The sequence below is a fragment of the Corapipo altera genome, unplaced genomic scaffold (genome assembly GCF_003945725.1).
Source record: "Corapipo altera isolate COAL_440 unplaced genomic scaffold, ASM394572v1 45, whole genome shotgun sequence".
Classification (NCBI taxonomy): Eukaryota; Metazoa; Chordata; class Aves; order Passeriformes; family Pipridae; genus Corapipo; species Corapipo altera.
Window position 1 is genome coordinate 11,062,647 of NW_020884877.1, and position 27,671 is coordinate 11,090,317.

Below are 27,671 nucleotides of genomic sequence, written 5' to 3' on the forward strand. Positions count from 1 at the left end.
ATAAATAATCTAAAACAAAAAGGTAAAAATGAAGCTATGGGCTTATGCTCAAGTAAAACTTGTTCCAGTTATGTGCCAACATCCTGATACATTACCTCGGATTTACATAACTTTTTAAAACACTTCCATGCAGTAGTGTAATACTAATACAGCATATGGCAAATCACAAATGTCTTGTTAGAACAGCGCATTAATAAAAATGAAGACTTCCATAAAACACATTATAAATATCCATAAAAAAGTTGTAATTCTGAATAATGATAATTGCCATATTAACTTCATTTGTTTTATGTCAGTCTGTAACTTTTCAAAGTTACAAGATTAGAAAGTTACATTATAGTGAGAGGAAAAAAAGTTGGTTTTGCTTGCATGCTGTGGGTTTTTTTTCCTACTGTGCTTCCTTAAAAATGAGAGGACAGAATCCTTATACTTTCTAATTTTAGAGCTAGAAATTTTTACAAGTAGAAAAAAACATAATGAAGAATTTCTCCACTTGGATCCCAAGAAAATGGACAGGGTTTTGTGTATTGTGGAATTTTTCAGCCACTTAAATTTGAAATACAGCAGTGAGGCAGCTTTGAATTGTTTTCCTTTTTCTCTTTTATTATTGTATTAAAAAAAAAAAAAAGGCAAATCAAATCCTGGCAGCTACCAATACTTGATACACATATACTTAATTTCATTGATTAATCTAATACAATTCAATATTAAACTTTTGTGCAGGACAGGAAAAAATTCTTGAATGAGCAATGATTTGATTATGAAACTAGTCCTGCTTAAGGGAAGATTTAGAGGATTAATACCAAATACATCTTTGGAATCAGTAGTGATGAACTTACCAACTTTTAGAAGATAATTTAAGTTGACCCTTCTGGTACTATGCCATGTTATTTTGTAAACTCATTCTAGGTTTTGATAACCCTTTTACTTTTCAGTTTCATCATTATTCTCATCCCACTGTATGTACTGTAAGTTATAACCAATATTTTCAGGCCAAATTCTTCTGTCAACTTAATGTTGAAGATTCCCAGGTGTAAGTAAGGACAGAATTTGGTGCAGTGGCCAGTGATCAGTTTATAGTACTTCTGATGCTGGAGGAAATGGAATGTAATCCAACTCAGTGCTTCAGGGAATTGTCTTTGACTAAGCGATACTAATAGGCCTTAAAAAAACGTAAACTACCAATTTGACACTAAGGCAGATGGTGCTTTAAAGGGTAATTGGAATAAACTTGTTGAAAAAGAAAACAGTAATTTCTAGACAATTTTTAAATTTCTTTTAATGGTCAGAATTACTGCAATAAAAAAAGTGTCTGTACTTCAGGGCATTAGGGAAAACCATATCCAAACTAGTGTCCTTTGACAGAATATATTCTATCACATTCATTACTGATTTACATTTGTTCCATTAAATTTGGAAATTAGGAACACCCTCCTACTTTAATAAAAACCAAAATACAGCTTTAGAAAAGGGACCCATTTCAAATGTTTATGGATTAGGAAACAGATGTGTTATTGTTAATAGAGTTGAAAGAATAAATGTTGAACAGGAAAGAGTAAAACTGAGACTAAACAGAGAACATGTAAAGTGTTTACAACAACTAGTTAAAATTCCCCTCAGTAGTCTCAGCTAATATGTTGTGATTCTAAACTAATATATTCTGTTTCTATTTTGCTAAATTAGACCATGTCAACAGTAACAATTTTGTTGAAAACATCAACTTCTGTGATTTCATGCAAATCTCTTTCCCAGCATCTGCCTTATCCTTCTGTAGGTGCCTTTCAGCAGGTTTATATTTTCTGGAAAGGTAAATATATGTGTATGTACATTTTGATGTCTCATTTTTCACAATTTAAAAGAAAAAAAAGTGAGATCAAGACCAGAAAACTTGAGACAAAACTCCTAGGAGGTAAAACAATGTAGACTGCATTGTGCATACGCATTTCTCTGCCTTTCTTCTGTTCTCCATAATTCAGTTGTTTCCAAGAGAGACTCTACCTTGAGATGATGTCTTAGCGTTTGAATCCCCCAATACTAAAACTCACTGGATCATTTTAAGAAAAAAAAAGACTGTGTGTGTGTGTGTGTGGCCATGACAATGTCAAAATCCCCACTAAGGCATTCTTGGTTTGCTTCCAAAGCTCTGGTTTTTATCATGAAAGAGGCTGTGGTAGAACCACTAAAAAATAGAAGTAAATCTAACCCATAAACTTAAGTTTAAAACCATCAATGTTATTAATTTGGCTCATGAACCTGAAGATTGCTCCTAATTACTTTATTTACTTCAATTCACAGAGTATAAATTGCAAAATAGTAATTTATATGCTAATAGTCAAGAAAAACAAACTAGAAAATTACATTCTTCGAAGAGCACTAATATAATATGCTCATTTTTTGCATTGATATATTTTAAATAAGCTTTTCAATTATTTCAAGTTAAATATTTTCATAATGCTTATTTTATTAATTTGCTATGGAAGAAATTATTTGTTAATATCTTCTGAATTATTGGCAATTAATTGTTGAGGTACCCAACAAAACAATTAGCAGCAAAGTTCAGTTGCATTTTTATCGCAAAGCAGAGCTGATTTTTGCAAGAGATTTGAACAAAAATGAAAGAAGGTAAACTTGAATAAATATTTCTTTCAGTGTTAGTTCAGCTCAGTCATCAATTTCAGTATTTGCATAAGTAAAATTCCTACCAAAATAGTATTTGTCTCAAAGTAGCTTTGTGACTATTTTCTGAGTCTCAAGTTAATAATTGTGTTGTATAATTTCTATAAACAAAGATTAATTTTAACAGCATCTCAGTGAAGAGGGTAGTTTACACCTTGAAAACTCGGAGTTACGGATTCAGTGTACAACAATCAGGAAAGGCAAAAGATAGTTTCCCCCTATAATTCCTTGCTCTTTTAATGGAAGGTAAAGTACCCAAATAATGGAGTGTGAACAAATTAATACCAAATTGTATTAATATTAATTATAATATTAATAAAAATTATTGTACCACAGCTTACATAAAAATATTTTTTTCAACCTTCAGCTACTTGCACTTTGTCTCTGCTGCAATATCAGACCCAAATGTACCCTGAAAATGAGTGGTAGGAGAGTTGTGTGAGTGCACAACAGCTGCATTGCCAGGCAGTGAGCATGAATGACACAGGCCTGGGGGGTGTTAGCATTTGAAATGTCTTTTAAATATGTTGAAGTGATGGAATATTAGAATAAAAACATGTCTAGTTTTATTTCAAAATATAAAGTAGTCAACTCTTTAAAAAAACAGTCTCAGCAAAAAAATTCCAAGTGGAGCTACCTCAGATGTCACCTGTTCTTCCACAGTGTATTCAGTACAGCTGTGAAAGTGGTCTGATCATTTTGGTGAAACTAACCTCCTAGTGACAAGCAGTTTGTGTGTAAAGTTCTGAAAGTATTATACCTCTTTTTTAACATGTCAGTATTGTCATGACAACAAAATTTTTAATTTGTCTAATAAAAATTTTTTTCCATTACATATTCATGTGCTAGCACCTGTAATAACAAAAAAACCATTGACACTTTATTAATTCATGGTCACTATAAAACCCAAGATGAGGGTGGATAAGAATACAGAACGAATGTTAATCAATTTTTCTGACATACAAAGATTTTTGACATAAGCTGGAAATGGCCCATCAATTGTCTTTCTCATGGTGGGAGTAGTAAAGAGAACGAAACAGAATTATTTTCTTAACAATAGGGCATTATTATTTGGTTGTCAGCTTGAGCAGTGCAGCAAGCTTAAATTGAAACACTGCATGTTAGGTGGTTGTTTTGGAGAATATGTGCATATGTTTAAGCTACTCCTGACTGAATTGCATTGTACTCATCAGAGACTTCTGAGTAAATTACCTTACAAGCTTCTGAAGGAAGATAGATCTGTGTTTACGTAGATGTAAACTCATTGGAATCTAAATGTTAGAAATAAAATGCTAAATTCTCTTAACTTTTGTTTTTAAATGAATTTTATAAAAATATTGCCTCAATTGCAGGTGAAATTCAGAAGCTTGCTATGAAAAATGCAGGAATAATTTACACTCTTGTTACTAGGAACTGGAAATAAAGCAGGAATAGGCGACCTGTGGCTAGTTTATCAGACCCACTGAAAAAGTATCCTGACACCAGTATCAGCACAGTGGTTTTGATTTTTGTTTACAGATTTCTTGTTTTGTTTTTTTCTTTTTTTTCTTCTCAGGCCTTGGAAGAGCAGGTATGGGATCTGCTGCATGAAGCAGACAACATTGCAGAAGAGAACAAAGAAAAGAGCCAGATTTATGATGCTATGGCAGAGACCCTTGGGGATTCATGGGATGCCCTCATCATTATGTTAGAGAAGCGACAGGCACTTCTGGAACTTACTGCAGTGTTCTTTGAAAATGCTCTAGAGGTTTGTATCTAAATCAAAAGACTGTTTATTTGAAGCCTCTGCCCACTGTAATTTTACGCTGTTGCGTATTATTCATTGTATTCCTAAAGGTTGAAGCAATTAAGAAAATAAAAATTTCCAGATGCATTCTTTTGCCACCTTCCAGATAGTACAAGATGAAGCTGAACAAAAAAAACCAGGTAGACTTTAGTGTCTTAGTCATGATGTCTCCAAAATTTGTACTTTAAAAAAATGCCAATGAAGAGTAGAACTGGATCAAAAAAAAAAAAATGTAATTCAGTGGCTATAGATATTCTACAGAATATCTTTCATTCTTTATGATTAAAGTTATTTGGTGTTGGAAGAACTGAATTGTCAGGTGCCTTCACTAATGCTCACTGAAGGTTTTACACCAAAATATCTCTACACCTACTGTAATTATGCAAAGTAAACATTACTCCAACTTACCAGTCCTTTACCTGAGAGTTTAATGCACAGATGGGCACAAAAGAACAACTGTGTGACTCCTGTTTACCCATTTCTCTGTATCTCTTATCCTAATTCACTGATCCCCACAGGTAGCTAAAGAAGTGAGGGATTCCATGCCCTGCAGGTGTGTGCTCACTCTGTGTAGCCTAAGATTGAACTGTCCTCACATCCTGTAGCCTTGGAGTGAATTAATAATTCTCCCTGATAATTATTTTTCTACATTAGCCCACTGCCATCCCTAAATTACAGAAGGAACTGTGGTACTGCTAATTGTCCTAAGAACTCCAAGGTGATCTTTAAGGTCCCATCCAACCCAAGCCATTCTGTGATTCGGTGGTGTTGTGGTAATGTGTGTTATACAAAGAAATTAGTACAGAGTTGGCATAAGGCTTTGTAGGAAAGATGATTCACAAAGTGACAAACTGTAATTACAGATTAGGTCAACTAAAATTTGGGTTCCTTTTATCAATCACTACCTCAAAAAAGAAACCAAACCAGAAGGTGCATAGAGACCACAAAGCATCTGTATCTAGAGGTCACTAAAAATGCTGTTTTCCAAGAATTTACAAATTCTCATGAACTTTCCCAATAATACAGAGATTATGATGGAGTTATGCAAAAGAAAACTATATTGTGCTTCTTCCTACCCTTTGTTTTCTTCATGCAGTTTGCTGTTAAAATTGACCAAGTTGAAGATTTCCTGAAAAATGCTCAAGAGTTTGACAATATTGACTCTTTGAGAGAACTTCTTCTGCAACAAGAGCATCATACAAAAGGTACAAAAAGTATTCCACTCCTGATAGCATGTCATTGTGCACTGTCTCCTTGAAGGATAATTTTACTGTTTCTGGGCATATTTAAAAAACCCCATAAATTAGAACAAATAAGAAAATTTCTATTTGGAAAAATTTAATGGTGAAATAGCTCTTTAGCAGGCTTCCTGAAAGATATGAAACTCTTGTTTTCAAGCTAGCTCTCTCATAGTTCCATCTTTGCTGCTGCAGACAGCCAGTGTTAAGCTTGTATTCTCATTTCAAGGCAGTCCAGATCAGGTGAGCTGCTGAGAAACCAAACTGACTTTTAGTGCTGATTTGCAACAGGTTCTAAAACCATCCTTCTGTTCCATGAGAAAGTTTATCCAAGGCATCATTGCTACCAACGAATTAGCATTTTTCTATGGAAAAATTTCCACTAGAAAATTTCCAATCAGTTCTAGTAAAAAGCCCCTGCAAAGTCCTACAGTTTCTTGGGAATGGCCAGGGTAGTACTTTGCCCACTGCTTTTCTGTTCCCAAGGAGGGGAAGTTGAAGCAGAAGTGTTAAGTGAGGGTGGGAACTACGAGACAGAGGTGGCAATTAGCCAGTTTCAGAATCCTTTTGCCTACAGTGGTTCCCTGCATTTTGCTTCTGCTTTTGAGGTGTGGGGTTGTTTCACTTCTCCATTGACTTGCCTGATCTGTTCCAAGAGGTATTGCAGCTGCAACTGTAATGCTCTTGGACAAAAAGGTGCTTTCTCCCCTTCCACAATTTTCTTGCACATATGTTTGCCCATAAAAATTCTTCCATGCAAATTCTTTTTTTTCATTCAAGCTTTCGTGTGAAGCACCTTCTGTGATATTGTGGTACTCTGAATTCAAAAAAGGGAAAAAAGGTTTTTAGAACCAATCTCATTGTGTGGCTACTTCACACACCTTTGCAATTCCATATTGTTCTGCATTTTTTATGTCTTAAGACTCCTTCTTTGAAATCTTAATCAGACTTTGCTGTATCATTAGTTACAATTGGCAGAATATCCATTATGCTTTATTATCCACTAGTGGAACAGTAGCTTAAATATTTTTAGCTACCTTGAACACCAGGTATTGTTCTCAGGAGACTGAATAGAAAATTGAACTCAGATAACTCTAATATAGGGTTTGGGTCTTACAAATTGATCTTCATGGGAACAAAGTGGTCACCGTATAGCAATTTTAACCTGAAGTATCTGGCAGTAATTTACTGCTGAAAAGAGGGTCTATAACTGTAAGAATCAGATGAAATGGTTTGCCAGAGAAAAACTGCTTTGACAGTGATAAGCTTTTCCTCAGATGGAAAAAAATAGTTGCAACTGATTGACTTCTTATTGTATCTTAATCACATCAAATTTGGAAAACTGATATTGAGCTATTTGATAAAAAACAGTGTTTGTATTGCTTTCTATGAGAAGGATACTATCTACCCACTCCAAAGTAAGGTGGCTGAAAATACAACCCTTACGAAGTATTGGCTCAACCAGAATGTGATGAGTAGTTTATCACAAATGCTTATCATTTTGGGGAAAAAAATAAAAAAGAAAAGTTTTGAAACAAATGCATTTCAAAAAGGTGAAAAATATGAAATATCCTTGTTTATCCATTTCTATGTGTATTCAATTTTGGATGGAATGAAATGGAACATTTCTGATTAATACCATCTTTCTGAAAGGCAAGAACTAAAATGGACAAGTTGCTGCAATGAGCTCATGAAAACTAATCTCTCTTGTTAGCCCTTGGTGACTGGAGAAGTGGAGGCATCCCACGCTTTTTCCCTAGGTGTTCTACATGAAAGGTGGAGATTTAGGGGTGCTTTGCCTTGAATTACATGCATTCAGGTGGGAAGATGAATGCTTCAGAGGGTTGCTTCTGATTGCTTTACTCGCAGCTCCTTGCTAACATTCCTTTCTTTATACTTTTCTTCATGTCTACTTCACCACCTGTTTTGGTTTGGCTCCCCTTCTTCCTTATTCCATACATAACAATTTCTCTTTTTCATTTGAAAGTCTTAGGAATACTGATCATTGTCCATTCAGTAGATTTTGTACTATGTGACTTTAAGGACACATGATTGGTAGGTCATTAAAGTGTACTAGTCCACTGAATTTTAACCTTGAATGTGTCTAGGTAGAGATTATAGAAAGTAAGAGTTCCTGATACTCCTGGCTTATTTATAACAGCCTTCAGGCATGAGAACATTTTCTCTCAACTGTTGTGAGAGACATAAAGATCTAAACTTAGCTTGCGTCACTGATGAAAAACTACAGAGGCTACTGACCCTCATAAAAAGCAGGGTAGGAAATTCCATTTCAGCTAACCTGAGGATTGGGAAACCGTCATAAAGAACTCAGTTTTTAGAAAGCAATAGTACTTCTGGGTTTTGTCTTGATGACATACAGTACACCATTATATGTGGGTATATATGTTATATGTACCATTATAGGTATGTATATGTATACACCATTTTACCTTTGTAGGTTTATATGAGAGTTGTCCTAATTGAAATATCTTAGTATATATACACCTTTGTGTTGTAAGCATTTATGTTCATGCAATACATGAAAATATGTTGCAGTCATGTATGCAAGTAGATAGTTCGCAAAATACTTGAGTATTATTTGAAATATGCCACTAGAATCACAAAACACACTGGGTTTTCTTCCTGTGAAATTCTGTTCTTACAGAACTTTTGGAGAAGTCATTTGCACTTTTAAACAAAAGCCAAGAGCTAACTGAATTCATAGAAGAATTCAAATGTGAGGGGCCAAATGCAAATCCGGAGATGATTCAGGGAGCCCACAGCAGCTGCTTGAAAATTGACAATCTCCTTGAAATGCTACAAGACAGGAGACGGCACCTGAACAAATTCCTTAAACATCAGCGCCAAGGACTGGAGCAAGTTCTGCAAATTTGTTTGTGGCACCAACAAGAGAACCAGGTAAGGGAAGTCACAGTAAAAAAAACCACACTGAACAACTGTTTCACAGTACAAAGAGAATAGGAGCTTCAATATATTTATTAGGCCAATATCTCTGTACCACTTCTGTTTGATGAGATCCTAACTTCTGAATGTCTGACTTTGTAACTATAGCTTCCTCAGAGTGCATTTTAATATAACTGTAACATCTTCTAATGCAGTATTTCCATTATGTGGATTGCTCCTCTAAGTTATCAAATGTGAACTGAACTAGTTTCCCTTCAAATTGAATTCCCAGCACAAACCAACCTCTAGCCACGTGGGTTATAACAGTAACTGACACCATCAATTACAACTGCTGCAGGCTGTTTCTGGGCTAGTCAATTAAAGAGAAGATAGCACAGTTAGTCAGTTGGTCTGACTGAAAGCAGAGAAGTATTTTATTCTTAAAGTCGAAACAAAATCCTTTAGGGTACTGTAGTGATTGCAGGTTTTCCACACCTGCAACATGTTTCACTGTCTGCTTTGTCCCAGCTTAGGTCCCATCTTTTACTGAATTTCTCCAATACAGCTGTTTTTTGTACCTTCCTTTCAGGGCTTAGGTACATTTAATTCTTACTCTTTCTCTTTCCAACCCTTCTGCTCTTTTTCCTTTTCATTCCTCGTTTCCTAGCATTCAGATCAGATAATTTTCTCTCTTTGTACTTCATATAACCAAAGAAACTTCAGCAATGTAAGACTCTCTCTTCTCATTTTCCTTGAGAGAAACACCACATACCTTCACCAACTTGACAGAAAAAAGTTATAGAAGTCCTGCTCTACCTCTTTGGATATTAATTATGCTGAGAAGGAGGAACCTATGCAAATTTAATTGCCAAAGTCTAACAAGAATAAAGATGAGCTATTTTCCACATTTTGAAAAAACAAACTCAAATAGTTTTTAAGATCGTGCTTATCAAAATATACTTGTTTAGTGTCTGCATTAGAGTCAACCTTGGTATAATGTACGAACTGTACATTTATGGGCAATTAATGTCCACACAAAATAACATATTCATATGTAAATACACACAGGAAAATTAACTTTTAGAGACTTCATGTAAAATTTCTCTCTCTGGCCTCTAACACATGCATATATTCCTGAGCGATGACAGAAATTAAACTCTCAAAGTCTCTCAGCACATCCGAAAACTTATATTTCATTCCCTGTACACGGACTGAATTTGATATCTAATGGTGCTACACATGGCAGAGCAACATATTGAACTCCCACTGACATTAATAGGAGTTCAGGGGATACTTCAGGGTGTTCAGAGAAAGCAGAGTACTGTAGACAAGCTCTGCTGTGTAAGATCTGAGACTGGATTTTTGTTCTTTGTATTGCTTCTGTTTTTCTAGGCACAATTGTGTAATGCAGAAACCTGCATAATCTGTGGGTTGCTTTTTTAAACAAAAAGGCAAGCAACTATAAATATCCCTTATTATCTGGTTATGAAACACTAAAAATGCAGCATCTCCCTTTGATCTCTAATTGGAATGTGATGATCTGATGCTCCTAATTGTAACATGTTACATGTTTCTTTTTCAGAATTTTCAATATGTGAAAGTGTATTTTTTTACATACTTTCCTTTATGGAAGTGTCAGCATCATGTTTTCTAATAATCTCTTTCATTAATGAAAATCAAAGGCAGATTGGCCTGTTTTATGCATAATTAGTTGTCTTTGGAAGAAGATTTATGAAATAATATTTTTTAATCAATCCAATGGTGCATATGTGGGACAATTAAAATTATTGATGGTACTTGGTCATATCAAGGGCAGAGATACAAGCAGAATAAAACTCATGGGACAGGTGAATATACCCACATTTACCAGCTAGACAAGTTTACAGCAAGCTCACTCTCTCGGTGTAAGTCACAGTTCCCTTTTTGATTTTGCTTTCTTTAAAGATAACTGACATAAAAAAAAATTAAATACTGTAACTCAGACTTTGACCTTATGTAAAAAAAGCTCCACACCTTGAAACTAAATGAGTTTCTGACATCCTTTCAAACTCCATCATTGGTCAGTCATAATCTTTCCTGAAAGCATACATATTCTTGTTAAAGTATGCATGTACCTATATGGATTATATAGTTTTAATATTACCAAATTGTCCAACTTTTCCTTCAAAATTAAAATGACTACTTGTTACCTTATATTCTAAATAACTTCTGCATATGGGAACACTGTGTAAACAAAGTCCTTTCTTGAAAAAGAAGACTTAAAAAAAAGCATATGGCATTTTTGCCAAGGACTGTTCCACTATATGCTTTTGTTGACTGGTATACATCACATGTAGTGGTGTTTGGGTTTTTTACTTCCAGAGTCTTTTGTAGTCTTTCACAAACATGATTATAACAAGTTACTAGTAACTACTCTGGGACAGTGCAACACTGATACGTTTTTCTTTTGCCATAAAAGACTATTTTATTGTTCTCGTAAGGTTGTACTTGGATCACAGAAAAATCACTAAAGCTCAGACTTTAAACTGAAGTGCTGCATTTTTCTTTATAAATGTGTCTGTGGTCCTATTTTGCCCTAACTTTTTATTTATGAAAGTAGACAAGGATACTTCCTTTGCTAGCAATATTGTGAACATAAATGCATTAATGACTGCTGAAGGGCTTTGGTAGGCTTGTTAGGAAGAGGTTGAAATGTCCCCAGGATGAATCAAGACAATGTTGTCATGAGGATGCCTTAACATACTGATGATAAAAATATTATTTGGGATTTAAGACAGTAAGTAGTAAAGCATCAGCCATTCAAGTAGTGTTTGATGTAATGAAAAAACCTGTCTGCTATTTAACAAAGTCAGTTTATGTGAATGCTCTGGGGAAATTATGTGAAAATTGCTGATCCCACCATTCAGAGTAGGTGTGTCAAAATACACAGTGCGGGCCGCCCACATTCAAACTACCTGAGGTGTGCTTGGATTTAATTTATTGCTTGTAAGTGTGTGTGTTTTAATACAGGAAGAGAGGGAGCACAAAAAGGAAGTTTTTCCTAGTGGGAGTAGTTTCTGGAAAGAAAAATGTGCCTCTTAATAATTTTTGATCTGCGCTGTATTTACTCCTTCTTTCTATAATCTTGCATTAGTGTCAGATGGTTTGAGAGGTTTGGCAGAGACCAGGACAAGGTATTGGTGTCAGAAACAATTCCCCTTCTTCTGAAAATAGTGGTGGTCACCCTGGTGTGCTGGGGGCTGGTGCCCAGGCCTGGCAGTGGGGGCTGCAGGGCAAAGAGCTGCAGGATGGGGGTATGCAGGATGGGGGTATGCAGGATGGGTGGCTGCAGGGCAGGTGGCTGCTGTGAGGGGAGCCCAGGGCTGCTCATGCCCAACACAGCTGTTTGCAGAGGGCTCTGCCACAGCAACACCACAAGGCAGGCACAGCCCCTCAGCCCAGGTGGTGGTGCCACCACTAACATGTGTTTGAGAAAGGGTCAAACGCTGCACAGATACAGGGAGGAGTGAGCAGAAAGAACAAAAAACAACACTGTGAACACTCAGGTCAGTGAAGAAGGTGCTCCTGGTGGTGGAGCAGGTATTCCCCTGCAGCCTGTGGAAGTTTTGGTAGAGACCACTCTCCTGCTGTGCAGAGGACTATGATGGAGCAGGTATCTACACTGCAGGTCTTGGGGGAGTCCACAATGGAATTCCCTGAAGGAACTGAGGCCGTAGAGAGCCCATGCTAGAATAGAGTGTCCTGACAGGAGCTGCAGCTCCTGGAGAACCTGTACTGAACACACCAGAGAAGTGTGAGGAGGAAGCAATCACTGAGAAGAACTGTAATGTATTGGCCATAACCCCCCATTCCCCATCCCCATGTGCCACTTGAGAGGGAAGAATAGGGCTCGGTAGAAGGAAAGTGTTTTAGTTTTTCTCTTTATTTCTCGCTAATTGGCAATAAATTAATTTTCTTCAAGTTGAGTCTGTTTCACCTGTGATGGTAACTGGTGAGTGATCTTCCTGTCTTCAGTAGTTCACTCATTTTCCATGCTCATTTTCCATCCTGTGTTCTGTAGAGGAGGAGAAATGAGAGTGTGGCTGGCTGGGTGTCTGGCAGCCAGACAAGACCAACCCACAACAAGCTCAGCCATGCTGTTGGTTTGGAGTTCTTTACCCACTCCCCTCCAGTTATTTGCTGGAAAACTTGCTGTTTCTGAACTGGCAATGGGAAAGGTAGGAAGGCAGTGGAAGACTGTGAACATTGAAATCACCTGGACCATAATCAGTGCAAAACAAGCAACTTGGCAACCTGAGAAAAATGTTGAATAGCCTTTTATTTCTGATATGAATTATTCATTGCAAACAGAGCAGATAATCATTGTAAATGAATGATAAGGTCTGATTCTTGAAACACTGGAGTGATTTTAGATTTCAACCAATCAAAACCACTCTCTTGTTCAAATAGCTTTGAAAAATATTAACCTTGTCTCCTTTCCCATCCTTTCACCAAAATCACTGAAAGCAAAATTCTGTTGGTTTCTTACTTAAAACACAGTGAAGTGTTCCCAGTGGTCGCTTAAGAGCGAAGACAGCACGATGAAATCACTCAGAGGTATTAGCTGTAGTGGAAGCCAACTGATTAAACTCACTGTAATGGAAAGGAATATTGCCAACTGGTAAAGGGATGAACACTTAGCTATAATAGGGTTAAAGAATCACTTTTTCCTCTACCTAACATTACAGAAGTACTAGTTTGTTTTGCTAAGATAAAGAAGAACAGCCCTAATTTACAGAGAAATTTTTACTTGACTTCTAGCACAGTTTTTGTTGTCCACTCCATTCATTTGTATTTCAGTGAACCCATAGTAAATGTTCGGTGAAAATGTGCTTCCAGGAAAAATGTTTCAATCAGTAAGTACACATCTGGAGGATATGCTCAAAAAATTAAGTCTCAGTGGTAAAATAATTAGTTTACTCTTCTAACTCTGTTGAGCTCCTGAGATAATGTCACCAATATTTTATTTGTAGCTGAAAATATTTCCAACACATTTGAAAGGTTCTTTCATATTTTAGGATTGTTTAAATTTATTAAAAATAGCTTCTACACGAGCTCTAGTGTGCTATTAAAATCTGTAGTATCTAGAGCACAAAAATTCTTAGTATGATGCATATCACTTAAGTATAGTGGTGATTTTCCAGGTTGAAAAGACTGGGGGAAGTCCCCTTGATACCAATAACTCATTTTTGCTACTATTTTAAAATGCAAAACTTCACTCAGAACTTCTTGCCATGTGTTTACAAAGAAGGTGAGAGGTACCTACTATGAGTTAAATAGATATAAATGCAAGTAATTCTGTGCACTTTAGAAGATATATTTGTATACTGCATATGTTTTCTGAACACACTTGCTGAAGTAAGTTTAGTAAGATGTAATAATTTTTTTAAAGCTACTAAAGATGATCCCCCACAATTTTATCTCAATAGCTTTACTGGGTTTTTCAAGGTAGGGAAGGAGAGGTTCTGCTGGGTCAAAATTACTCAGATCTGTAGTCTTTTACTGTATGCAAAGGGATATTTTTAAGTTATTCCAGTTCAAGGGAGAATGTACAAAACCTATATGGTGTCAAAAACCGTGCCTTTATACTACATGTGGCTATAAATTGATTTCTTTTTTACTATTCCTTTCCTTCTGCATTTATTAACATTCAAATAACACAAATGTAAGCATTTAAGTACAAGCATGAACGTTAGGAATGAAAAATTAAAGGAATGAGAATGAGTGTGGGGTTTTTTGGATGAAACTATCTTGTACATATTTTAATGGACAATCACTTCTCAAATTATTCACTGACTGAGTTCTTTTTGTTATTTAATTAGGTAACATCTTGGTATACGAAAAACATCAGAGATTACTTTCAGAAGCAAAACTTAGGCTCATCTCTATTGGAAAATGAGGAGTTACTTCAAGAGCTTGAAGAAATGGAAGTCAAAGTGAAAGTAAGGAATAACATAATTGGTTGGTGAAGCAACTTTTAAATAGTAGGAAAACACGACCTTGGGCATTTAACAAGCGCTATAGGAGTAGATATTTTGTAGGTGTGCATAAGATATGTATTTCTATGTGTCTAAATTATTTTAGTCATTTTACTTCTTTTAATGCAGACCTCCATGCTTCTCAGTGGTTTTTGCATTCCAAATTTTAAAAGCTATCAATAAAAAGAAGAATCCTTGATGTTGATCAGTTGGTTTTTCAATTTAGTGATCAAGTACCATACCAATAATTTACGTATTAAGCCATGTGACAAAAAATAAAGAAAAGCAATTTTATTCATGTTCATAAAGGATAAAACCCCAGCCATTTCTACCATAATTAATTGTCACTGAGCTGAGTACATGATTGGAGAAGGTATTTGCCCATTTATTTCTTATAACTAAAAGTAATTGAAAATGTTATTTTCATTGTTGATATCAGTTTTCCAGAGAATGAATCTGTTACCACCACTTATGAAAGCAAGATGGGATTAAAAAACAGTTGATATAAAAAGAAAGGATATTTGTATGATATAAATTGCCTATATTTAGAACCCTTCTTAGGTTCTAAATTGTGCAGTCATCAGGTAAGTACTGTTGCTGGGTCAGGATCATTCCTCACTGTATCGTTTTCAAGCAATTGAATTTGGATAACCCAGATGATTGAGCAGGTCATTTCCATCCAAAAACTATTCCAGTAGAAGCAAGTGCCTTTTTAAAGGCTGTTGTGTTGATAGCAACTAGCAGGCTTATGATTGTTCACAGCTATGCTTCCTTGTAAGCTGTGTGGTTAAATGTCACATGTTTGCCTGTTTGCATAATTAACAGTTAACTGCTTCAGGGCTGTCATGTAAACAGAATACAATAATATTTCTAATGCTTCTAAGAAGCATGTCAGAAAACACTTTTTTTTTGTTTAGGATAGATGAATATGTAAATATAAATTCTTCTGAACAGACCTTTGGCACAAAAAGAACAGATAAACAATAAATGAGTAGACTGTGGGGACTCATAAAAGTGTCGAGGAGTCCTAAAGTATTACTGAATTTTAGAACTAGCCAAATAATCATTAATCTTCCCCATGTTCCATTTTGAAAGTTTATCCTTTTAATTCACTGTCTGAATTAGAAATGATAGCATAAGTGCAGAAAGAAGAACATTTTCATTTTGTATAATAATCCCTTCCATGGTTGACCATTCAGAAACTAACTTATAATGATAACTTTTATTATTGCAGTTTGCCTTACAATTCTTCTCTATACATTATGTAATAGATAATTCATATGATTTTACTGAATTGCCTTTTTGTTTTTAAATAAGGTCATTTAAAAGTGTCTAGCATTAAACATTTTGTTATGCATCCGTGTGAATTATGATTTAGAATATCTTATCTTTAGCCTTCTGCTTTTCTTACTAGCAGGATGTTCTAGCAGGGGGAAATTAAATTCTTGAAAGGAATGTTACTGAGTATTTTGGTTTTGCTTCTGATATGCAGAAGAGTGGCTAGGTTGAACTGCATCCTGCAAATACAGTTGAGAAATCTGTGAGTTATGGGGCTTTGTGCTTTAGTTTTTGCAACACTGAACCACAAACGTTTAGAACAGAATAAAGGAGGACCCTGGCATCTTGATTGTAAAATTCAGATAAATATTCAGATTCAACTAAATTCAGATAAAATTCAGATAAATACAACCAAATGTTTATTTCAGTAAATATTTGTTAGATAGCAGAGATTAAATGTCATCACTGCACAAAGTAGTGTGTTATCTGTATGATTGGAATACACTGAAACATGGAACAACCTAGAAATGAACTTGTCATCTTTGCTCACAAACTAAACAAAGTCAGGATTACAAGATCTATCGTGTTTGCACATGAAATTCCCTGAATCTTCAGCAACTCACAGGCCTTCAGCATCGCATCCCTGATCTGAAGTATTTATACATATGTATATATTTTGGAACTGCAGTGTTGTGTGACATTCATTCTGTTTGAGAAGCTGTTGATTAATTCCATGACACAGTTTGGGGAAGGCCGATGAAGAACTAGATACAGTCTTAAAAAAATATTCCACAGGTCCTGGAAACAGATATATTATTCCCTCTGTATTCCCATACATGTGTGCACAAAGTTCTCTTAAGCTGTTTTTCATGTAAAATTTTCATTTTAGTTGTTCATACAACATGACAGGGTCACTGTTTTATAGGATCTAATCTTTCATCCCAGTAATGACACAAATTTCTGGTAAGTCTTAAATTACTTGTCACTAGTTTGTTCAAACAAGCCTACTTCAAAAAAAGGTTCTACTCAATCTCTGTAACTGACCTTGTCTCATTATTTTATAGCACTTTAGGACTTTTTGTGCAATTAGAAAATTTCTTGAACAATAATTTTATATTTTCTTCCAAATCACCTCTGAAGTTACTAAATTTAATGTGGCGAGAACCAGTTTAGGAACAGAATGGTTTAAAAAATACATGCTAGCAATTTATCTAGTTTTCTGTAAGCAAACATCTGTAGTTCCCAAAATATGTTTTCAGTTTGCATTCAGACCAGCAGGATATTGTGATGTATAACAGTGCTGCTACATCTGTACAACATAATGTACTTTGCAGACAGTGACAGTATTGCTGTAAAACAACACTAAGTTACCTTGTAACTCAAACTGCTAAAAAAAAATGCAACATGTTTTGCTTTTTGAAGCTCTAGTTGGCATATCTTTTATACGCATGCATGTGATCACCACACATTTGAGTATTTGCTGAGTACTTTTGTAGTATAGAGTAATCAGAATTATTTTCTATTTGTTTGGATTTTGTCATAAGATATTTTTTTCTGCAAAAACTAATTTTCTCCCTGAAATCAAGAGTCCTTATGACCTTGACAATAATTTAATATGTGACAAAATTGTAAAACACTCATAAGTAGAAATTAAGTCCGTCTTTTCAAATGTACAGCTTAACTGCATTAAGTGCTTCAAAATTCCTCTGCCTCTATTTTATTGAGCTACTTTTTAAAATGTCTAATTCTTAAATGTTTTATCAAGATAAAAGCAGACACCAGTTTTTACTGTGTATATATTGGAAGCAATCTTTTTAGCAATAGGAAAAATACAATATCAGTTTTTTTCTAGCAACACTAAATCTACGGTTGGAGTTACCTTCCCTTCAGGGATCCCTTTAGTGTCCGACTTTTGTTGTAATAAACAAGGTGAATAATCCACATTAATTTCAGAGTGAAATGTAATTGCAAGAAGTCTTCAGAAATCTTATCAATTCGGTTAAGTATTTTATCTGCTTATGTGAGAAAATATGGAAATGGTTGCAAAAAAAATTTGATTTCATGTTCAGGAAGAACTCTTAGGAGTACCTTACACACTACTTGGCTAATTAATTAATTACATGCTTTATCGGTAGCTTGGTCATTGCTTACAGCAGAGTTGATCTCTACTATCATTTGTCTAGTTCCCTCATGCCAAAACTGAATGTTTCCAAAAAGCAATTAGGGGCTTTAAATTATTTTCCATTGATGAAAAAATATAGCTAGATTTTAATTAGTGTCTTTACCATACTGTCTGAGTGTCCATGGCTATCTCATGGCATTCTGTTAAAAGTAATAAAGACATTGGTAAACTAGTCTGAAACTACCTGGGGATTTCTGTATTAGAATCTAAAGTAGTGTAAATAAATCTTTTCAAGTAACATTTCATATGTATACTATAGCCTTGAGGGTATAGCGAAATGTTTCTGTGTACTAGCCATGCAAAGCAAGTTTAAGTGTTCTCACAGGGAGTAAGATAATGGAAAATTCCAATATCTGAATAGTTTCACACAAGATGTTTACTCACATATATTGTTACATTAAGTCAAACAGGACAAATGATTTGCTTAAAATTTTCAGAGGCCAGACTAAGAAGGATTTATAGGATTAGCATCTTATTTATGGGACTGGGCTGAGAGGAGAAAGGAGAATGATTTATTATGTTCTCAGGCTGGTATCTTATCTTGAACCTCACCTTGATAAGAGGTGAAACCACTGAAAACATTATTGCTAGCTTGTAAAATAATTGAGCCCAAAATTAAACGCAAGGATTCACAACTGGAAAAAAAAAGGGTTCAGCCCTCACGAACATTAGAAGGGCTCCCACGCTCCCACAAGGACTTACCACCCACCCGCCACCTCCTCCACCCCCTTGCCCACCAGGAATTGAGAGAAAAGGCATATTTAGGAAATCATGTTTCAATAAGAATATCTGCTGGCACTGATTACCTGCTTGCTGTTGCATTTCTATGTGCATTGGAGGTGCTTGACATGGTAAAAAAGAAGTGCTAGCACCACTTAGTGGCCAAATAACTTCAGAGATGAAGAAAAGTAGTATTCTAAATTGTTTACATTTGATCTAGTTTCTGTCTCTTTCCAGGACTGAACAATGCTGGAATCAGTCCTCTTTTTTGTTTTTACTAAGGAACAGTAGCACAATGGAGTACTCTGGTTTACAGGTCTGCATGCTTTTCATGCCTGGAGCAGCTGTGTTAGGTAATAACACGGTAATACTCTAATGAGCTTACAAGGTGGTTCTCAATGACAAAATTAAATATCACTAACAATGGTATTAATTGCTATATCTCCCAAATCTTCGTTCGTGAAGCCGAGCCATGAGTTGCTATATTTGTTAGCATTGATATGAGGATCAAGAGTATTGCATTTACCTGGGTTTTTTTTCCCTGATCTCGCAGCTAATGCTTAGATGCATGGAAATGTTATTTTGCAGTTCAGTGTCTGTCCGGAGCTCTCTTCTGTGGCCTTCCTGGATGGCTGTGCACCTTTACCATTCTCTGGCATGGTTGCAAAGCCAGGCTATCCAACACTTGCCAGTTTTTCTGAGATGGGTGTTCTGTCAAGTTTGACAAATGTTGCATTTCATAGCACAGCAGATGAAATACATGCTCCTGTATTTTGATACCTAGAACAAAGTATATATATAAAAAAAGAATTTTTCTTTATGGGCAATTTTATTTTTACCTAAATATTCATCTTTTATGTGCAGCAAATGGAAATCTGCATTCATCTATTCGGTTCTTCTTAGTATCTGATTTTCCTGAAGTGCCATCTCACTTCCTTGGGAGAGTCTGTCTCTTATTTTTAACATTAACTGTCTATTATTTTTCAGTTAATAGTTTGGGGGATGTTTGGTTTGGTTTTTTGTTGTTTGGGTTTTTTTTGTTTGGTTTAGGTTTGTTTGGTGGTTTTGTGTTTGTTTGTATTTTGTTTGTTTTTGTAGGTCTCTCTCTGTCCTGGAATTATCTTTTAACAGATGTCAACAATTTTTTGGGGGGTGACAGACTTTGAGCTACTTTTTCCTCTTTCTGTTTGTGGATTTTATCAGCTCACTGTTAAATACAGTGATACAGCCATCCACTGAACTTCACAGAAGACAGTTCATATGGTAATAGTCATAGCAGCTCACAATCCCAGTTGTATTAGTGGACACTATTTTATTTGTAATCTGAGGGAATTATATGTTTGGTAGTTATACTGCAGCGTAGTTCTTGAAGGTAAAAGCCCTTCAAATATATTCACAGGAACTAAATTCTCAGTGTACTGATGTATGCAATGAATCAGTTACAGGCAAATTTGGGGCTCAAAAAAAGTTCAGTTGTGAACATTTTTGCATATGAGAGAATAAACTAATTTATCACAATTCTGAAAAATACGTATATTAACATTTAGTTGACTTTTGGTTTAAATGCTACTTCATCTACTATATGGATCATGATATGAAGTCAAATAGGTGTGTTGCAAAGTTTTATATGTTTAACCCTAGAATATTCCAGTGCAAAAACTTTTATTTAGCTTTTCAGGTTTTAATTCAAAGTTAGAATTTTAAAGTCAGAAATGTTTATGTTATAGGCCAAAAAAACCCATTTATCCCACAGTAATTGTTTAATAACAATTTGTAGGTATTTCTGAACTTTTTTCCCAGGCTTGTGCTGGATACTTTAGAAGGTAGAAAAAGTTCAAGACTTTTACCTAAAGCTACTATGTTTTTAGTTCATCAGTTTTAACACTCTTGAAAAATACTATAATGAAAGTAAAAAGCAAAAGTAGATTTAACGTGAAAAAAGCTAAATAAGGTATTAATGCAGATTTATAGATTTTTACAGTAGCTTAGGCCCTCCATAGCAGAAAGGTAGAGGGTTCACAACAGTGGAGAAATGATTTACAAACCTAGCAGGATTTTCATAATTTTCCTTTTCTTACTCATCACATTTTCAAGATGAAGGGATATGCTGCATTGCACAAGAAAAAAAAGATACTGATCAAATAAATCTGTAATCTGAGTCATTTCTACTTCTTCAGTGAAGGTGTTATCAGTCCTTTTATATTTATTATCATGAAGTCTTTTTTAAAATTTTTCTTCCATAAAAGGCTTACTTAATGCCTAAATAATCTTTAATATCCTTTTAAATTGGTTTTAATTTAATGTAAATCTGCATGCTAAAATCATGTTTAACATCTCTTTTATCATTTTAATTATGCATTGTGTTTTAATTGACTTTGCTAAAATGTTTATCTCTTATTACAACTTGCAGCAGTTAGTACCATGGACTAATTCCCACTGAAAAGTTCATCACTTAATATACCTTGTTAGTTGTATTTTTGAGTAAGATGAAGGTGTTTTTATATGTCATAATTTTGAGATTATCATGTTGGTATGTATTGACATCCCACCAGGCATCATGGCTTTTTATCCCCACGAGTTTATGCATATTTTAAAATTTTTGTTGCCCATGTCAATACCTCTGTTTCAGCTTAAGTTCATGTGCTGTGAAGCTGCAGAAATTAATTCATAAGTTCAAGACAAGAACGTACAGGCATAGTCTGAATGCATGTTTTCCATTTTGAGCTGTGGTTTTCATTGACTTGTGAGTAGTGCTGAATCTTCTCCCTGACTTGTTCAAGGTAATCTAGAACTCAGCAAGGAAAGTAGTCCTTTTTGTTGGAATTGCCATGTACTATTTAAGCTTGTTGAGAATTGTAGGGTGTCTCTCTCACTTGTTAGTTTTTGAACCAAATCTAGTCCATACCAATAAGGAGGGAGAGAGAACTGCATCTGGTCAAGAAGTCTGCGTAAAATAAGTTGTTCATCTTTTTAAACAAGTGTTTTTAGTGTTCCAGTTGTTGTCAAAACAATGGACAGTGTCAGTGCACTGAAATACAGAGACCAAAATAGTTTTACTACTGCTTACTGTACTTCAAAGAAGGATAAAGCAACATGGTGGGACACTGTAAGGGAATTAGAATTGCTACTGTTTTGAAAGAGCTATGAATAACCAGGTTACTTTTCTGGGGGAAAAATTCCAAAACCAGAAGCTTTCACTGGAAATATTTTCACTAAAAAGAAACAACAAACATGAGGTCCATGATCTTTAAGCATGCTGAAAAGCATTCTTCTTCTGCCCTGTGTATGCTTCAGAGTGTTTTCATGAAAAAATTCTTATTTTAAAATGTTCTTCTGTCTACTTTACCAGACATTTGATACAAATTCTTGGAAGCAAGTGCTAAATTAATTGAAAAAAGGTTCTTCTATTATTTAATCAATTACTGGAAAAATATGTTACCTAATTCATGGGAAACTGTAATATAGTATTAGATGCTCCTTTTGTTTTGAACAGTATAATAAGACACCAATTTTAAGTGTTGACAAGTACAGCAGCAACAAAGTACACTGTGTAAGAGTTTTACTATTTTATAGTTTTCTCTATAAAAAACGCAGGGGGAAAAAAAAAGAAGCAACCAAAGCAGTATATTACTTTTCTATGTATAATTGATTAAAATGGATTTTTTCCCATTAGGAATGGAATTCCACTGTGGAACAACTGGAAAGTGAAGCATTTAGGATCTTGCTTTCAGAGGACTATACAGAAAAAGAACAACTAAAACTTTCAAAACAGAAAATCTGTTTGTTACGAGAAGAAGTGTGCTTCCATATGGAAGAAAGGAAAGCCCTGCTGCAAGAGGCCAATGACTTTTTTCACGCTGCTGGCAAGGTTGGTAAGAAGCCAAGTTTGCAATAGTAGCTTGATAATAAAACTCTTAGTGTGTTCTTGAAGACTGATATATGTGGGATTAAGCAAACAGTTTACTAAACAATTTGGAATGGAAAACTACAAATTCAATTACCCTTTAATATGACCTTTTGCCTCAAACTTCTATCCAAACTGGCAAATGCATTCTGAAAAACTTTTTTTTTTTAGGTTTTTTTGTTTGTTTGTTTGTTTTTTGAAGTATATTGAGAAGAGCACTCAGTTTCCAAAGAAAGATATTTGGGAAATATTTATTTGCCAAAAATTTGGGCTTTAAGATCATGGGCTCTGTCACGATGGCATAAAACTGTATGAAGATACAGGAACTGTGCTGAAATACCCAAACTGTTACAGGCTAGTATGGATACCAGAAAGAATGTCTATTCTTGCAATGGTTTTCACAGGGGCTAATTATCGTCAGTGTTATTAGTAATGCAACCTTTTTTCCAAAACCTTAGGAGACTAGTTAGGAGTTGATTTTTAAGGTCTCCAAAGACCAAATGGTCTTTTTGTATTTTATAGAAGTTTTAAAAACAGTTTATTTCCAAGGATAGCTCCAACAACAATCTCCATAACTCTACTGAATGTACTGAAAAAACTTTTAGACTTTACCTGCACTAATTTTTGTTTTGAGCAGCAGGTGGGGCTGTAATCACGTGTCTTTAACCCATACGACTTCCTTTGGTATTTCTTTAACAACATATAAACAACACTTGGAGTTGAAATTATTTACTTATATCTTTTGTTCCAATAAGTCTGATCTTTCTTGATTTCATTTGTAATGAGAAATCTGCGATGGGCTAACGAAAACAGTTAAAACTATTGCTGATAGTCACTGTCTTCTAGTTTAGACAGGGAGCTACACAAATAAAGGCCATTGCTTTGAGAGCAAAGGTAGCATCTTTCCAGAATATAGGGCTGTACTTTGTGGTTGTACCTGCTGAAGAAAGCACTATCTCAGATGTGTCTCCACAGCATTTCATTAAAATTGGTATGTATAAGAGTGAACAAATCGCTAGTTACTATAGTTCAGAAAAAAGACATTTTCCCTTGTTCTCAGGGTATACACCCGGATTCTCTTTACATGTAAAGGGCAAATGAGCAAAATTAATTGTTTTGAAATAACTTGAAGAGAGCTCCTTTTAGAGCTTGTGTATCTCATTGTCGTTTTAATTTTTAATGATTTCAGACAAATAAAAAACCAGAAGTAGAGCAATTACATTGTGTTTGTACTCTTAAGTTATGAGTGCATTTGGCAGCATTTGGTTGTTTATTTGACAATATTAAACAATATTTGTGAGCTTTTTGGCTCTTTTGTCATCATGTACCTCCCTTCCTAAGCTTTCCTTTAAATGTCAACGCATTTCTATGTCAATGTAGTTATCTTCAGTTTGAATTTCTACAGGGGGATCTCTGTGTAGCTATCCTCTGAGAGTACTTGGGAAATGGTACGTGGAATAGTCCAAGATTGCTTTGATATAGCAAAAACTTGAAAACATTCACTTTGATAACTTCACATAAATAAATGAGGCTTTTACTAAATTCAGTATGCGTGCGGATTCATGTTTTTATTTAGCTTTGGAGTATTGTATACTTTGGTGCATAAGTTGCTTCAAAACTCGTTTGAGAGATAGTAAATAGCTTGAAAGTGAATACCTAGGAGAGACAGGGGTGGAGTATTCTGCATGATCCAGTGAAACTTATGCTGCTTACCTAGTTAAATATGCTAACTAGTACTACTTAGAGTAAGTCTGCCTGATAGGTTAACTCCTTCTGAAATGCTTGTAAGTGCATAATCATTCTTGAACACTTTACAACTTTCCTGTGACTCTTTTATTTAGTATTCTTAAGTGTGGTCCTGAAGACTGGAATTCATTATACACAGCCTATTACACAAAATAAATAAACTTCACTCAGTTTCTGAGTTCATATGAATGGCCTCTATTTACAGAAGAAAGATCTTTGAGATTCACATAGGTCCATGAGTCTGTGAGTTTTCAAAGATGATTGTAATTACTGTCTTGATCTGAAGTTTATGGCCTTTTTTATACTTAGCAATGACAAAAATGTTTTCATGTTTTAGGAAAAGTCCTTCCTGGGGTACCTTCAATTACACTCCCCTGACAGAGTGTTTTTGCTCTTAGAAAATTTTCTTTGTATGGTCAGGATTTTTTTTTTTCCAGAAATAACAAAAGAGTATGCATGTCTTATTTTATTCCATTGTGTATATAAGTTGAATTACTTTTGCTCATCCTCTTTAATTTATTTCCTTTACAAACATTTCAGTTGTTTGAGAGAGTTCAGGCATCTCTCCTTGATGTTTTGAGTCAGTAAAAGTGGTTCATTTTCAGCTGCTATGCTCTTGGTTCATATTCCATATGCTGTAGAAAGCTGGATCGTATTGTGCCCTAAGAATCTTACTGAATTTTCAATTTTTTATTAATGTAAAACCTTGCAAAAGCCTTTAAAGTCAAAGTTAGTCTGCCTTAGAGTTCTTTTCTCTTCTGATATAGTAGTTTTAAAGTTGACATAATTACAGATAGTATTTTAGCATATATATATATATTTGTTGTCTCTCAGAATTCTTCTCAGTGATGAACTGAAGGTTCAAGAGCAATGTATTTTTAGACTATAAGTCTGCAAGATAATTCACTATACTATAGAGTATATGAAGTATTGTAAAATTGTCCTTACTCTGTATAGAAAGACAGGAGTCTTTTTAGAGTGCTTTTGTCACTTTTTCTGAAATTTGAAAGAGGAAACTTATGCTTACACTAAAGGAAAATAGACAATTGGTATAACAAAATCAAAACTGTGTATGTGCAAAATTAAAGCCTACAATTTTAATAAAAATATATTTAATTTTGATTTATTTGTTGGATATACAATTGAAAAATATAAAGCATGGGAAAAAAGGTTTTGTTAACACTTTAAGACTGTGCTTCAGTAAAACTTTTGAGTGCTAATGTGTTGTATTACTCTTGTTCTTCTTCTGCTGCGGTTCTGCTTCATTATGTCAAATTGACCTTACTATTGCTGGAAAAATGGAATAGTTTTAAATTTAAAAAGTAATCACAGTTTTGCATGCTCATACTTATATTAACTCTCATTGAATTATACGTGGGCTGCTTTATGACCTGCAAAGTCAATATCAGACCCTAAATTAAATTTTGCTTTTCATTTCTGAAGAAATGTCATATATTAAATGTTTATTGATCATCTCTTTATTTAAAATAATATACATGCACATTGTAAATAGAAATATTGACAACAGATGCTTTTTTTTTTCTTCAGGTACTTGATGGTCTTGAAGGTATTGAGAGTTATCGTAAAATCTCTAACTCAGAAGGCTTATGTTTTCCTACCTTGACAACGAAGTACGAGGAATTACAGGAAGCAATTAAAGGTTGCACAGTGACTACCATGCAAAAGGGACAAACTTTAGTTAATAAAGCAGATTCTCACAGGTATTCCCTCCATTTTTGCATATGTGCTTCATTTCTCCATGATTAGTTGTTGCTTTATAACTTGACTGCTTAGAATCAGATTGCATTTAGAGCCAGTGTAGTTTACTAAGTAGGTGTGCATTTAAAGACTCAATGCTTCTGTCATAGTTCTCTGGTGGTATTTATACAAACCAATCTCTTTAACAAAAATCTTTAGGAGTACTACATGTTACTTGTAAGAGTGGTGAGGTAGCAGTGATTTAGAGAGGGAAGGTGAAACTTAATAGGCAACCTGACTAGAAACGTGTTTTGCTGTTTCTAAAGAACAGTGAAAAATTCCAGGCTTATAAATCATAAAAATAAAGAAGTCCTTTTATAAGAAAGCAGATACAGAATATTATGGCTTTTCAGTTTTTTTCCCTGTTACCTTCAGGCCTCACTGCCTGAATGTAATGAATTTGCCACATATTTCAATGAGTAGTACTACTACTTCTGTGCAAGTGGAACGCTTAATATTCCTAGGCATGGGCTTGAGGATAGCAATCATGGAATAATTTAAACTGACAAGTAACTCTGGAGGTAATTTAATGCAATCCCTTGCCCCAAACCTGTCCAATTAGGTTGCTCAGGGCCAAATTTTTGATATCTCCAAGGATGGAAATTGCACAGTCTCTCTGACCAACCTGTTCCATTTCTTAAGCACTTTTCTTGTGAAACATTTTTTTCTTATACCTAGCCAAAGTTTCTGTTACTGCAACTTGTGAACATTTCCTCTTGTCCATTTGCTGTACGCCTCTGAAAAGACTATGATCCTGTCTTTTCTCCAACCCCACTTCCTCATGGATAATAAACTTCACCACTTCTCTACTCTGAACGGAATTCTGTCAGCACCCCCTCCAACCATTTTGGTGGCCTCTGCTCAATTCACTTCAGCCTGTCTGTCTTTCTTGTGCTGTGGGGACTCAAACTGGACAAACTGGCCTCCAGATGCAGTTTCACAAACCCTTAACAGAAGGGAGTAAACTGCTGGCTAGACTCTTCCAGAAGAACACAGCAAAAGGCTAATCTTCATTGGCACAAGTATGATCCTGACTCACGCTCATCTCATTATACACCCAGATAAGTCTAGGGTGTTTTTGCCCAACTCGTGGTCTTAGGATATACCCAAAATGCTCCCAGCCAACTCATGAGTGTAGTAATGGTGACACAGTGAGTTCTATCAGCAAATGTGGTAAGATGTTATATTCCAGAACATTCTTCCAGAAAAGTTCATGTATTGAAAGAGGCCTCTCTTCATCATGTAAAACCCCCTGTGCTATTCTTAAATGCTGGCCAGTGTTTAACCCATTGATTAAGTCTCATGGGATAAGATTTGTATGAGCAACTGAGGGTCAAAGGAGGACAGAAAACAGAACATCTTTCGAGATTAAATCCTGTTTACTGGTTCGTTCCCCTTACTGCACAAGTGATTACTAGTCTTAGCTGCCCTCACAGACTTCCCATTTCCTTTATCAAACCAG

The 27,671-nt window shown here is 35.1% G+C and overlaps 1 protein-coding gene across 1 annotated transcript in view; it reads left to right on the top strand.

Annotated features, from left to right (window-relative positions):
* The window catches only part of CCDC141 (coiled-coil domain containing 141), a 76,949-nt gene that overhangs the window by 10,281 nt on the left and 38,997 nt on the right, over nucleotides 1-27,671 (top strand). Inside the window, exons 6-11 of the mRNA XM_027637394.1 lie at nucleotides 4,232-4,423; nucleotides 5,559-5,667; nucleotides 8,366-8,619; nucleotides 14,466-14,585; nucleotides 22,475-22,669; nucleotides 26,000-26,172. Coding sequence (XP_027493195.1) covers nucleotides 4,232-4,423; nucleotides 5,559-5,667; nucleotides 8,366-8,619; nucleotides 14,466-14,585; nucleotides 22,475-22,669; nucleotides 26,000-26,172 — 1,043 coding nt within the window. The remainder of the gene's footprint in view (nucleotides 1-4,231; nucleotides 4,424-5,558; nucleotides 5,668-8,365; nucleotides 8,620-14,465; nucleotides 14,586-22,474; nucleotides 22,670-25,999; nucleotides 26,173-27,671) is intronic.